The following is a 15,468-nucleotide window of genomic DNA, read 5'->3' on the forward strand; positions in this document are numbered from 1 at the left end:
CATTAAACTCGATTGAACAAGGCTTCTCACATTTTATAACAGCGCTGCAAACAGAGCCGCAGGTATCTTTCTCAGCATAGTTTCGGAAGTTATCGATAATCCTTGCTCATCCAGAGCTCTGATGTCATAGAAGTCATGAGCAAAGCTGCAGAGCCTCAGCTCTAGTGCCCGTCCTCCCCGGCGTGACACCGTGCCGCAGCACAGAGCATGCCGAATTACACTATCGGCACCGGAGACCTCACTCTCAAACGCTCCCCCGACCACGGCTCTGCAACTGGTTTGTGGTGCAGGATCAGACCGCACGGTCCCAGACTCGTCGGTGAGAATTTGGTGACAGCAGGACAGGGCAGCTGCTGAGAAACATCCCCGGTGTGTTAAAGCTGGAAGTGCCGGAACATCCTAAATCCGTCATCCGTGTTCCTGCCCGTCGATACTCTGGCTCGCTAAGAGAATGAAACAGGGCTTGGCGCAGAAGTTTGAGGTTGTCGTAGTAGATAGTCGTGAAAAGCCCCCAAAGCTCCCACCCTGACCCCCTAGCAAGGCCCAAAAGCTGATTCCCACACGGTACCTACCTGACGTACCTGCTGCAATGGCCTGTGCTCCTGCACGCAGCTTTTTGGAGGGATGCAGCTTCTTTTCAGGGAGTCATCAATGAGAAACGGAGACCCTGGTACAGTGTAAGTAGAATCTACTGACTGAGGGAAAAAGGTGATTATGCACAAGCATAATCACAAGGTGTTTGCAAGCAAGGAGGTGTTTGCTCTGGTTCATTCTGTGAGTTAAATTTTTTTTTTAATTACTTGATTATTCATTCATAAAATTTAGTGTTAGGGGATTCAGAATGCAGAACCCATTCAAGAGGGCATTTAGCAAAGCTTTTGCCAGAGGACAAATTCTCATCTCAGACACACCAAGCAGCACATTCGGAGTCCAATTCAGTATTTTCAAGTGACGTCTTTGGCACATACCAAAGAAGCTCTGGGGCATCAGCATATTTTTGAACTAATTCCAATGAAGTCAATGTTAAATCCAAGGCTGCAAGCCTGTATTAGTGAAAAATGATTCGGATATTAATTCCATCTTACTGTTGTTCGCTACATGACTGAATGAGGTAAAAAGAGAAGGAAACTGCATCTATTTTACTTCAAATATTTCAACTTAGACTGAACAAGCTTCAGTCGCTCACAATTATTGAATAAACAGCAGGAAAATGTCTTATAATCAAAGTAACAGAAAAAAACCACATAAATACAGATATATTCCAAGTGATTGGCAGATAACTGAAAACATTTTGAAATATTTTGCGTCATTGCTTACACACAACAGTCAAAGGTGTTATACCAAATCATTGGAAACCAGTGTTCTATATTATCACGCCCCAAAAGTTTCTTTGTGTTATTTCCAGTTGAGCAGGGAACGTAGATTTAGTGAGTTACTTGTTTTTAGATAGGGTTTTTTCACACACATTGCAGACCTTCTCTTTCAGACTGAACTCACAATCATGTTACGCGTTTCTATTATATTACATAAGCAAAATGTTAAAAATAAAGTTTTGCCTGTTTGAACTTAAATCCATTTCCCAAAAATAAACCATGATGTCTGCTTGTAGTCTGCTATGTTGGCAAATATCCATTAACTCCTGTATTACATGTATAAAATCGTTCTGCTCAAACGTAGATGTATTTAAATACTCAAAGGAACATTATTTTATGTTGTCTGGGCAGTTCTGGTCTTCAGGTTCTGCCTCAAAGGGTAAGCAAGCAAATATGGTTGTCGTAGAGCCTTTCTTAAGAGCAAATAAAGATGTTTTATGATATTGGAAGATTTGCCAGACTCTGGGAGGTAAACCAATGCACAGATTCGAGTGGACACTGAAGGTGAAGGGGACAGGCAAGCACACAAATGGGATCCTAATCAGTTTGTCTCACAAAGTGGGTTTATATAAACCACATTCTTCTCTATCTGGTGCATTTCTGTAAACTTTTTTTTTTCCCCTTCTGCCCATACCGTTCTTTACCACCTGCTCACATTACACAGACATCTCAGGTGGACAGAATGACGGTTGTCACAGTGAAAATAACCCTGACGGTAAGAGCTCTTTCTACTTTCCTGATGCTGTCTGGCAGAGATGTGAATTCATCATACAGAGTAAGCTTCAAAGAAGCTCGGGAGGTTATCATAGCATCGGAAATCTAGAGCTGCTAAGTCTGCAGTGCCCATTCAGGAGAAATCCTGCGGATGCTGGAAATCCTATGGATGCGCCCTGTATCAATGGAGAAAGACCAAGGACACAGAGGGCATCTCAGGATGGGGACATGAAAACGGCTGGGCATGCAGGGTCAGGCAATGTGACAAACAACAGCTAAATCCAAGATACTATTTACTAATTTAACCTCATTATATGACAAATCTTCATTTAGCTAAAACTGTCGCTCCACCCAAAGTGCTAGACTTTATTTTAAAATAATCTTTTGTATTTTCTTCTCTGTAATGTCACAAACCAGAAACACTTTACAATGACAACAAAGGAGGGATGACACCACAGCAAAGAACTGCAAGTCACAGAAATATTTATGTGGGACGATGATTGACACAGTAAAGGTTCACCCCCTTCGGTAAACTGCTGCTTTTTCAAGAGAAGGAAAATAAACCCACTAACCTCAGTACAAATATCTCGATTATTGCTCATTTTCTTTCTTCCCCTCACACCCCCAACACCACACTTACTTTACAAGAACTTGCCCTGCACATAAAGGGACACTTTCCTGTCTTTCCACCCTTGACGCGGGTAGGGTGAGAAGCTTTATTTCCTCTCCCTTGGTCCCCAGAGGCTGCACGAGGGGAAGAGAAGTGCAGGAGGAAAGCATTTGGGTGAGCTGCTGGTCCGGCTTTTTCAATTCCTTGTGTTGACCCGGCGTTTGCAGTACCAAGCTGCACTCTCTATGACCTGTTAAATATTTTGAGATTTGCAATTAAGAGTGCTCTTTGGGACTTAAAGCACCAGTAGTATGCCTTGTAGGGATGATTTAGAGTGAAATACTGTGCTTTGAGCACGCTCTGCAGCATACCTGTTCACACTCTCGTTTGCTGCTTCTGTTTCAGCATTGGGGAAAATAAAGGCTCGTGCACATGTGGAAGCAACATCTAATTTCAGCCCTAGTAAAAGTGTGTGGCAGATTCTCCTCCTCCTGGTGCTGTTAGCCTTCAACTGCCAAAAATACTATTACAAAAATTCAAATCTATCCAAAAGCAATTTCCAAACAAGCAGAATCATATATTTCCATACACCTTTTATAGTGCGCAAGGATAAGAGTGGCTCCATAATGGCATTATAAATATAGCAAATTAATGGTGGATGCAATGCCAACACCTTGTCATTATGCAAATTGGAATGTTGGCAGAAATGGTTATTCAACAATCCCTTTCAAAGTAACCAGACGCCTAATGCTGCTCATTACATCTAAACTAATTAGCACCACATTTAAACAATTTTAATAAGCTTTTTCCTTAACCCCTTGACAGAGGGGATTCCTGATGCTAATGCAAAAACATATGAGCACTTGGCACAGGAGCACTGGGGTTTTGCTCAGGGCACTGACAGGAGGAAAAGCAAGGGGAAGTCTACCCCAAAAGCCAAATGACAACGTTTAAGTTACCGACGTTTAAGCACAAACACCAGCATGCCCTCCTCCCAGTACGTCAGAGCCTGCTCCCAGACCACTCTCCTGAGTTTTGGGCTCTGTGCTACCCAGACCTAGCTAACAGGAAAGGCTCAATAAGGACATGAATCCATTTCTTTCTCCACTCAATCAGCTTTGAAGGAGAGGAGGGAAAGCATCAACTCAGAAACACGAGTAACTAATAGCTCTCTCCCCTTCTTTTCCTTCAGGGGCAGCATCTGGCTCCGGCAGCAGCTGGTCACAAGTTGTCCAGCTGCCAGGCAGAGCCAGCTCTCATCCACATGTATTTTCCAGGGGATGTGCTAAGTTTTGGGATCTCTAGCATCTCTCCCAGCTGGAGGGGTCACCAGTGCTGCTGGTTGGGAAGAGTCCAGACTGGTCTTGATCTAAGCTGCTGCTCTGAGGCCTTAGCTTCTGTCGGAGCTTCCCACCCTTTAAGTCCTTCAATTTCTGTAGAGGGTTTTGTGATAGAAAGGACCATCACCACATCTGTTTAAGAGGGATGCTCGTAGGGCTCTGGATGTACCAACAGGCTTTAATTTCTCTCATTAGCCTTTCACCATCTTTCTTATCCTCATCCCACACCCTGCCAGGTGTTCAAGGTCTGCACTGATACGGCACAGCTGCATCACCTTGGGTCAGACAGCCGTGAAACCAGCTAAACTGGGAGAGACCTAACCTGGGTCTCCACCCTGAACCCTCCAGCTGGTTGCGGGAGAACTGCGTGTAGGTAGAGTCCCTCACCTGAGCTGTGGTGTAGGTGCTCTGTACCTTACTGACCCTCCCCTTGATCTTTCCTTGCTGACTTGGCTCCAGGCCTGCCTTTTATCTGGGTGGACTTTTGGGTAATGGCTGACTGGTGGGTGGCTCTGTTACTGTCACCAGGCTTGGGTTTTGTCTTTGGGTGCTGTGGGATGGTGTCCCTTGTCAGGAAGGCCATGGCCTCTTTTTGTTTTCACCTTCTGCTCCTGGCTCACCTCTCCCTGACGCCTAGAGTCTCTACCCTGGTTTTTCTTTCTCGCCTTGCTATGGACTTGTCTTTGCTCCGCACTCTCAGCACTGTGGAGTTTTCCTCGAGCACTGCTTGGGGCAGAACTCTCTTTATGTTTCCAGATGCAAATTCAAGTATTATTTTCACCCAGGAGCAGGATGTTGTTAATTAATTGTTCTGGTTTTATTTAACGTAGCTGTCCCAGTGCATCCCGAAACAGACATACAGAGAAATTTCTCTCCAGTAGTTACCAGAGTAACAGCCTTCTCCCAGGCTTTGTGTCCAAGAGGTCCTAAGGGCTGATCCTCTAGCTGGTGACAATTGCTATGAGGGAGCTCTTTCCTGAAGCTGTAAAACTCAGTGGTGTTTTTAATGGTAGGTGTCTAGGGAATGAGGATCCAGATCCAGCCCTCCCTTGCCCCAGTCTGGGGCCTGTAATCTGGAAGGCTCTTTTTTACCTTCTGTCTTGTCTCCTACACGAAGCATTTTTGGCTCCACTGTGGTTCAGTTTCCCACAGGAGAACGGGTAATATGAACCATCTCCTTCCAGCTCCCTTGCATTTAAGTCGCCTGTGGCTTGGGCTCTCTCTTGAGACAGGACATGGGACTGTCACCTCTTTGGCTGAGAAGGGACCTGGAACTCCACCTCGCCTGAACTTGTGCTCCAGCATTACAGTTCTTAACGTGCACTACAATTGCCACTGCCTATTTAAAAACAGTGATTTTGTTAAAGGTATGTGTTTGGTGGGTGTTAGGCAAGGTGTGAAAATCCACGCTAAATCAAGCCTTCTCAAGTGCTCATACAATTCTTTCCCTGGGTCTTATTAGGCCTAAGCAAGAACTCCGGTCTAGGTGGGAAGGCCAGTGCAGCTGGCCCTTAGGGGCCCAGGAAACTTAAGCATTTCTTGGGCTGCAGTTTTGGACAGTTTTTGGCACCTAGATCTTTCTCAGGCCAGTTTGCAGAAGGTCCCTTTCTATGCCTATTTGCTACTATCCGTGGTCAGACTATACTCTAAAGGCATGAAGTTTTCCTATATGGTAGTGTCATTTGAAAAGGCATGGTTTTAAATGACCAGTTTTCATCACTTAAGTACTGCTGTAACATCCAGATGTCCTCACCTTTTCTGATGCATAACCCACAGACACATTTATATCACCTCCACGATTAAAACCATTAATGTGTTTAATAGCGCTGGACGAGCTACAAACACAGCCGCACAAACAGCCAGGTATTTGCACAAGTGTTAGAGACCACCAGATGGCTATCTCGGCTCAACTATTTTGATACATACTGAATTGAGGTTTTGCTGCCTGGGTTCCCAAGATTCAATACTTCTTCTTGCTTCTGGCTAGGCCACTTTAAGTGGAACAGGTTTCTTTTTTGTTTTTCACAAAAGAAAGATTTTTTTTCAATAATGTCCACTTTGAACTCACTGATGTCCTCCCCAACCTGCAAACTGTTTTACATGGCATGATGCATTGTCCATGGAGAACCACTTACAAATCCTGTGTCTGTCTTGCTTCCAAAAAAGACCCAAACAAAACCCCTAAACCCAACCAATCCCCAAACAAATCTTTTAAACATAATTTCTAAGAGCTTTTAAGGGTTACAGTTTTCTAACAGAAATCTTCAGCCAGACCTGAATTGCTAAAGCCAAGCCTCAAGTAAGGTTAGAGAAAATGAAATTGCAAGGTATCATGCAAAAGATGAGTATGAACCCATCATTCTGCTTCAGTAACTTCAGAGGGGATGTGCTGAAGGATTGCTTTTATTCAGAAGCCCTGCTCACAAACTCCATACCAAGCTCACTTATGTCAGCAACTGCGTCGTGCTAGAGGGCCAGACCCTTCACTCCAACCTTAAAGAGCACTAAATTGCTACACGCTGTAGCCTCTTCCTTCCAGGCTTTTACTTCCGAGATGCAACCGTATGCTCACATAAGAATAATCGTGGACAAGTCTTTGCTTTCAGTCCTTGTTTCACCACTGAAACAGCACTAGTTATAAAAGGATGACTTATATGCATCAGCACTGCTCCCTTCAGCTCAGAGTTACCGTGTCCTTTTAGAAATACAGAATATTCAACCTATATTACAACTATTCACCTTAACAACGCTCCAAGGGCCAAATCAGCCAAAGAGTTTAGGGACCTGGAAATCATATGCAGTATCCCCAGTAAGAAGTATGTTATAGTACAATTGCAAAGGCGTTTGAGTGAGTTATAAAAAAAACAAAACAACAAAACCCCACACAGCAGAGATGACGTGAATGATACTTGTATTTATTTTTTTCCCAGAAGTCCTGAGGACACAAATAGAAAAATTCCAGCAGAAATGTCACACAGTTTAGCAACCAACATGTTTGAATAGCTGGTGAGCTCAGAGACCTCAAATTTGTAAACTGCTGTAAGTAAAGTGAAGCACAAAGAGGTGTGATGTATCTAAGAAGTAGATAGAAATCCTTTTAAGTTCAAAAGAAATCAATCTAATGAAGGTATGCTGGATCTTTGGAGATAGGTGCCTTTTTAAAAATTTTCCTCTAGCAGAGCTACAGATAAACCCAGGAAAAGGAGAAAGCTCCCTGAATCCTTTAAATTATGTCTGACCAGGTCTAATGAGAATGCTTAATGTGGCAAAATTCAAGACCTGTTCTGTGTATATATGCTGAATTGGCCTTGTAGAGAAATCATTTGATTAAATGAGGCAATCATTAACACAGGATGGGAAGTATGGGTTTCTCAAACACTGGATGACGGGAAGATGCATGCTGGTAAGAGGTCAGGCTAGCTAAAGGCAGTGCTACAGCGAATGGGTGTTTAACACATTCTCCTATGAAGAATCTATGGTCTTTCTTACTTCAAGGCAGAAAGAGGAACAAAAAAATTCATATCCAACTGGGTATATTCCCCTCCTGACACAAAAAGTTAAAAGAAAAGCAGAAGAGCTCTAAAAAAGGTTATCACTAACCTGGTCCAAAGTCCATGCACCTGTGTCTGAGTTAGCCATCTCCAAGTCACTTGCTGGGAAACCTTAATTCTGCAAATTCTCCTTCTGCATGAAAGAGGCATTCTAGAAAAACACCTTTTTGTATGCATGTGTGTTTTTTAATAAAGAAAGGGGGGGAGCATATAGATCACCCAATAGGATCAGGTGGATTGGACACTCAGGTCCAGATAGGAAGTTTCAGCTAATAATTCTAGAACTCATGTGACTGAGTAGTGTCATAATGGAACATTACTTGCTAAGCACACTCTTTTCTCACAGATTTCTACCATTTCCCTTTCCAATCTTGGTCTTTGGGCTTTTTTTTTTTTATTTTACTAAAGGCCCAAAATGGGAACTCCATGGGCTAAAGTGCACCTACTGTTTGCTGGAAACTTTCTAGTGCTGACATCTCACATCCACAGCAAAGAAGGGTTAAGTGCCACTGCACAATATAAATACCCACTGTTTTTACAAGGAGAGAAAACATGTCTTATGAATGAACACCTTCAGTCTGTGCAGGCTCAAGAATCTCTGGAATAGTGGCATGATGCGGCTCTGCGGCTCTTTTGAATGTTAATCTCCAAGATCAAACAGTTTCATTTAGACTGTTCTGCGATCCCAGCATCCAATGATCTCCATCACATTCAAATGTGCAGGGTTGTGGTGGTGGTGGTTTTGTTTTGGTTTTTTTGTGTGTGTGTGTCTTTATCCTTGATAAGAAATAACATCAGTTTAGCAGTTGATTCAACTGACCTAGTGATGAACTTGGTTTGTCCTTGTCCACATTTTCACCTGAAGCCTTCACTACTAAGTTAGCTAGCCTGATAGTAGAAGTGGCTTTCCTTTCCAGTGCAGCAGATGATGGCTTTTGAAATTCTGGCTCTATTATTTTATTTCTGGTAGTTTAGAAGTACATCTTCTAAATACCTGTGATGAAGAGGAAAATGTCTTCCAAACTGCAGAGCTCTTGCAAAATAAACTATCAAGATTCAGCATTAATTGTCTTCTAAGCTGTACTTGTGCAAGTCAAAAGGTATTTGGCAGAACTGTAAATTAGCTTTTGACTGAGGTGGTCAGAAGCTACACTGAGGAGTTTAAATTTTCTCCTTTTTTAAGGAGAAAGTCTTATAAAGTCTTATAGTCTCTTGATGCATGAGGAAAGACCTCCAACAGCTGAGTGACTAAGCACTCTCTCAGGCTTGAGCCTGATGTAATTTTAACTGATTGAAGTCAGGCAGTTCAGTAGTGCAGTATGACACTTGAATGATTTTTAAAACCTCATACTTTTGCTTTGTACTGGAGCTTTTTAGTATCAGTTAAACTACAGCACATTCTGAGTATCTCTACAAACTTTCACAGCATGCTCTCCAGATACAGTTCTGAAAGATACTGGGATACCATCTTGGGAAGACAAGCAGCAGACCAGGATGACCTTTGTCATTTCAGCTTCTCCACTAGTGCCACAGCTATCAAGTTTGAATTAGCTCCTGGATTTCAGTTTGCTGAAATCAAACTCTACTCCATTCATTACCTGAAGGCATCAGTTGATTTGGATTTTTTTTTAGTGTGTACACAAGAAGTCTTTAGAGGTACTGCAGGAATCACTCTGCTGCTTGATGTGGTACACCTTCTAGAGTTGTAGGCTGAGCAAATACTCTGTGTGTTGCTATCTCTGGTAGAAATCTAAGTGTTTCTAAGGCATCTTTTTTCTGAAAGCATGAAAGTGGAGGCAAATTACAACACACATGTTGGCAAAGGAGGTATAAATTACATGAGTCCCTTAGGAAGGAAAAAAACCCCAAACTTGAACATATTACCCAGATTATGTACAAGTCATATAACATGCTCTATTTCATCTACATTTCAAATAATTATCAACTTGTTAAATGCATTTCATTCTATACCACCATATCTTTGCCAAAATTAATATTAATTATCAAATAAGTTAAAGTTGAAAACAAATTAAAAAATTACCCCAGTAAAAATGCACCTAGCACAGTATTTTAGTGTAAATATGAAGATCTGTGATACAGGCTTTGTGCAGTTGCCCTCTTGTAACAAAATGAAGGTTAAAGACGATCAACAATTTAATTCAGTGCATAGTTAAACTGGTTGGCAAACTTCTCGTGCTTTCTTTGGTCCACTCGGTTCATTGCTTTCACCACCCGTTTCATAGCACCTCTGAAAGAGAAACAAAAAAATAATAAAAACAATTATGTTGATTCTACACAATCTCAGAGAATGTTTATGAATGCTGGGGACAAAAAAATGAACTATGATTAATCACTACCAGGCTTCTGAACACTGCACTGATGAGGCTGAACAAATTTGTCTTGTTAACTAAATTAGCTGCAGCAATACAAATAGTTTAATTCAGCAATGATTTTATTAACAGGAATAAACAAATTAAAGTCTTTCAGTTTAATGGCTGTGTATTCCACCCTCTTAGCATTATTTCTGACAGTCACACATAGCAAGTTTGATTTTCAAAAGCACCTAACTGCTCTCGGGGGAAAAAAAATAACTAAAAGTATCTAACAGGATCTAAAAAAACTAACACTCAGAAACCCTTATGAAATCTGACTTGCAGAATCTAGAATGTTTTTGTGAGGGAAGGGCTTGCTGTTCGGTTCATGTAACTATAACTCATTTAGCTACTTTCCTTTCACAGGTTACTAAAACCCATTTCATCAGCTGTGGGCAGAGTAAGACTCTTTTGCTCACACCAGCAGCATTCCCATTCCTGAGCAGCAACTATTTAATCCACAAGGACAACACTACTTTAGGAAGACACTAGAGATTGTCATGTATCTCTATGCAGAGAGGTAAATTACTGCTGCAGAACAGCTAAGTACTTGGAGTTTAGCACAGGTGGGACAGTATGTCCAATACTGTATTCTTATATAAAGTGGCATGGGATCTCTGCTACCTCATGATGGGCAAGCATTTTAGCCGAGCCCTCTGCAGTGTCTGCTGTGCTTGAAGAAGGCTCTTTTAGATTCAAAAAGGAAATAAAGGAATAAACTTGGGAGCTCTTAAGCTTTCTGGTGCTCCTAAATCTGATGAGGGTTTGCCCCCATGTTGCTGCTCTTTATTTGCTGCCATTGCTTCCTCTCAGTAAAGATGGTACCCAGATATTTCTCTTCTTTTGGGAGTGACTGCTCTGCTTTTGAATGGGTGAATGAAGGCACCTGCATTTTTTTCCCTCCACAAACTTTTGAGTGAAGATCACACAGCCAAGATTTTGAGGGTGAGGAAAATGATGACTAGACAGCATGAATAGGAACCGGAGATTCTCATAAAAGGCATACTATATATCCTTTAACTGGTAAGGCAGATGAGTGCGTTCATTATTCCAGAGCGGTAAGAAAGCAGAAGAAATGCAGTAGCAGAAGTCAAGAGAATGCTCTGTTGCATACATCTGCCCCCACAGAAACTTACGGTAGCTGTTGTGCACAGCTGAGTGCCTCTTGCCTAGGTAATTTTGTTCTTTGCTGGATTCTAGCGTTCCCATCTTTATTGGTTACTGTAGGTACCCTCTAGCACAAAAGGTCAGAAAATCTGAGGCTGGTATTTGCAGGTGTGCTCAGATGTCACCCTGCCTCTGTTTACGAAGAAGGAAGTTATCTCCTACCATATCTCTGTAAAGACCTGGATGCTCTGCCAACCTGGGAGGTATACCAGCTAAGGGCTTGGTTTGAGGGACTACGTCCCATTTAAGAACATGGCACTGACTGATGTCTCCTTTGATTTCTACATCAGAAACGCAGTTGGGAAGTTCCATCGCGCAAAGCAGATGGTTTCAAGTCTAGTGCTGTTAGACGCTATGTTGTCACTGTCTGCCTTTGTCACTGCTGAAGATGCTTGCAGGCTGTGCAGTAAAATGAAGGCAAGACATCCACCTGGTAGTGCGCACCAGCCTTTTTCAGGATCAAGCCCTACACACTATTCCAGCTCTGCTCCTGTGGTTATCTCTGAGAGGCAAGTTGACTTCTGTTTCAGCTAACTGCTCTCTGTAACAGCTTCATTTCAAAAGCCATTTTGAAACATCTGAAAACAGAGGATACTTCTTAATAATGCTTCTAAATGGTGAGGTTAAAGATTTTCTCAGCAGCAACTGTAATGAAAACCAACATTCGAAAAAACACCTTGGAAGAGGTATACTTTTAACAAAATTCTGCCAATAAAGTTACCAGAGTAAGGAAAATGTGGTCATGGTTTTGCACTTCAAATATTGCCTAATTGGTAGGAGAAAAGTGAGCCTTTAGCAGTGCAGAGTGGCCTTGACACTTTCATGTCATGTAGGTTTTACATTAGCACCACTGGATTGTGTGATACTGTAAATGAAATGAGATCCCACTTTGATGATCTGTGTGCAATTTCACTTAACTTTATTGGCAGACTAGAGCCTGGGTTTATCACCTATACGTTTCAAGTAATTTGGGGTTGTTATAAGGAGCCAAGGTTATCATCTTGCTTAGTGCTGCAAAGCATGAAACCTATTAAAACATGACAGGTTTGATTCCCTATGCCTGGCACTAACACACACTCAAAATCATTAGCACAAACCACAGTAAACCAAAAACAGCTTTTTAAATTTATTTTGTTAAAGTTGATAGGAAATTCTGATCATTAGAACTGTATGTCTTTGACTTCTAACTAAGATCAGGTGATATGAGAATTTCACAGAAAACGTGTTAGTTCTGTAACTAAAAGCAATGTGGATTTGGCTTTGTTATTGTAACAATTACATCAGAAAAGGGAAAATAGAGTTTAAACAAATATTGTGCTTTGGATGCTGTTCAACTCATCCAGTATGCTTAGCGAATAACCCACCATTAATGATTTTATAATAATAATTTTGCTTTTTTGATTTGACAACTTTACACTTTTCACTCTCCTTGACTACTTCACTTTGACATGTGAAACTCTTTAAATATCTGCAGCTACTTCCCATTTGATAAAGACCAGAGCATGATTAGGCAAATTTATGTTGCAGCCACATCTAGCCGAGACTAGATATCAGAAACGGCATAACAGAGTGGACATGTGGAGCTACTATATGTTCTAAAACCCATTCAGCTTGGTGGGTTGGTAGGCTCCCACTTCCACCTGAGCTAGCATGCCTGCTTTAAAGTTAATTCACATATGTCTACATAACTCACAGACACACCTTTGTTCGACATGTCTAGATGCCAATGCTATCCAAACAGTTTCTTCTCGAGCTAAAGTTAGGCCAAGAGCTACTGTTTGCACATCTGCTGAGAGGAAAGGGAGACATACAGAAACAGCACCACCACGGGAAGAATACTGTGTCCACATGCCTCCAGTACAGGGAATAATCATCTTCAAACTCTTACACTGACAAGAGACCTGCAGCAGGTTCCAGTCCTTGACATTTACAAAAGACAGCAGGGGCTAAGTGAACAAGGACCATAACACAAGGATCCAAATGTTTTTCTTAGCCAATTGAATGCATTCTCAGTAAAGGAGGAGAAAAATGCAATGGCAGTGTATCACTGAATAATTACACAGGAAGGGATCACTGTGTGTACCTACTGGATTGGAAGGCACTGCATCAGGCCCAGTTAGCAATTTAGTATAGGCAAGAGTGAGAGAAAGTACAAAGGAAGCCCAGGCAGCAGTCAAAAGTTTGGGAAGGTCTCTGAGCATACACCAGAGGCTCAAGGGCAACTGTCAAGACAGCGTTACATGCCAAAAGCCAGGGATTTGACAGATCCTTTTATTAACTGAAGTTCTGCTCAGGATAGCCTATCTTAGGCTTTCAAAAGGAAAAACTTCATTTTCACTCCATGTACACTACTACAATGTGTCTGATGCTGTAAGCTGTGTCACTCTGAACACATCATCTTTCCAGATCCGGTACTATTTGATGCATAAAGCAGCATCCATGTGATTAATAAATGATCATCCAGAGAAGCCACTACAGCAATTATAGGATTAAAAAGAAAATTGAGAAGGATGGAAAAAAATCTTTCATAGGGAAATTTTGTAAATTAGCTGAAAATTACTCTCAAAGAAATAACTTTGGTAATCAGTACCTTCTACTCTTTACCCTCCAGAGATATGGAAGGTATTTGTGCTCTGAAGTTAGTGAAGAAAGTTGTTTAGTAAGTGCATGTTAATGTAGAAACAGAAAGTACCACTGAAACAAAGGGAAACAACAATTTCACAGGCTTTAGAGAACATAAGCATCTTACTTATTGAAGACTTTCTTCTCAAGCCGGGAACGAGAAGTGTCAGCCTGCTGCTTCAGGTCTGTCAGATTTGGATATTTTTTCTTCTTCCCTTTCTTTTTCCCTCCTTTTCCATTATTTTTAGAGGAACCAAGATCCACTCCCGTAGCTTCTTCAACTTCTCTCATGAATTCTGGATCTCGCCACTCTGTGTAAAAGAAAAAAGCATGCACTTTGAAACTCTAAACCCAGGTGGAATTTGCAGTCTCCTAAGGTACAGGTTCTTGACACCGCTAGGCGAGGGCAAACTTACTGTGCTGTAAGTTGCATACACAAAGGAAGGGGAGGATAAAGCAGTTAGCCAAAATGACAGATCTTGATGAAAAAGCCCTGCCAGTCCGGGGTTAGTACCTATTATTAGCTGCTGTAGACAAAACTGTTCTGTAGGAAGACTTAAGTCAAGTTTTCACAGTAGCACAGTAGCAAAATTCCAAGGAAACTATTCCATGTAGGAAAGGTGACATAAACACAGTGATCATTATTTAGAAATTGAACAAAATGCCAACAACGTAGCTGAGGAACTTATTTCCAGAAATAAATTCTGAATAAGCTTAAAAAGACATTCCCCCCCCCCAAATGGAATATGTCAACTTTTGAGCAGAGTAGGGGTGACGACATTGTAACTTTTCTGCATCAAAGAATCATATTTGCTTCAAAACATAAAGTGGTATCTGACACCTAAACAGCATTCTTGAATTAGACAACATGACCCTGTTGCCACGAGCCCAATTTTGCATCTGAAAAAGATACTACCTTTTAAGTATCCCACAATTCCTCAGTTTAATTATCTAAATCAATTTTATTCTTTTGACAATAGCACAAGAGTTAATTTATCTCATCAAAAGCTTGTTTTACAGTTTTATCAAAATCTTAATGCTTCAGAATCCAACCATACACTGTAAATGAAATCTGTTCATAGATGCCACCACAAGAAAAAGCATGAACAATTTAGACCGTAAACTCTTTGAGGAAGCCGTGGTCTTTCACCTTTAACACAGAGTCTTGCATATCAGAACGAGGTAACATAGTACAAAGTAGAAAGTAAAAATGTGGCTAGAGGATGGAGACCTTCAAGGGGAAATTTAGAAAAATGGCATTGCATTAGAAAGACTTTGAGCATATGGGTTGGAAAAAAATGTAGCAAGCACTACTTCAGAGTAACATGGTCCAAACTCAGCATAAATGCCAGAACCCTGTATTTTAACAACCAGTAATTGCCGGTCATTTGTCATATAGTTTCCCGTATGTCAGTCTGCCTTTCTTGCCTACAGAAATTGTAACGCCAAATGTCTACTACCCTTTTTTAACATCTATGTAGACAGAGAAAAATAAACAGTCTTAAACGACTATAACAATTTCATTTATACACCAAGATGGTCACTGAGTGTGACAAATATTGGTAACAACATTTCAGGAAAGTCAGAGGCAATGTCCTCAACTTAAGAACATGGTGCTCAGGAATACCAGAGCAATTTTCCAAGGAAAGGTTCGATCTAACCTACTATGACACATGAAAGCAAGGACTGATTAAAATCCAACACACCAAAAAGCATGAG

At 41.3% G+C, this 15,468-nt stretch overlaps 1 protein-coding gene across 1 annotated transcript in view; it reads right to left on the reverse strand.

Moving 5' to 3' along the window:
• Window positions 1-6,931: 6,931 nt before the first annotated feature.
• The window catches only part of UVSSA (UV stimulated scaffold protein A), a 58,797-nt gene continuing 50,260 nt past the window's right edge, over window positions 6,932-15,468 (reverse strand). Inside the window, exons 12-13 of the mRNA XM_069795672.1 lie at window positions 13,877-14,060; window positions 6,932-9,836 (exon numbers count right to left, since the gene is read on the reverse strand). Coding sequence (XP_069651773.1) covers window positions 9,743-9,836; window positions 13,877-14,060 — 278 coding nt within the window. The 3' untranslated portion in view covers window positions 6,932-9,742. The remainder of the gene's footprint in view (window positions 9,837-13,876; window positions 14,061-15,468) is intronic.

Source organism: Haliaeetus albicilla, chromosome 1 (assembly GCF_947461875.1).
Source record: "Haliaeetus albicilla chromosome 1, bHalAlb1.1, whole genome shotgun sequence".
In the NCBI taxonomy this organism is placed as follows: domain Eukaryota; kingdom Metazoa; phylum Chordata; class Aves; order Accipitriformes; family Accipitridae; genus Haliaeetus; species Haliaeetus albicilla.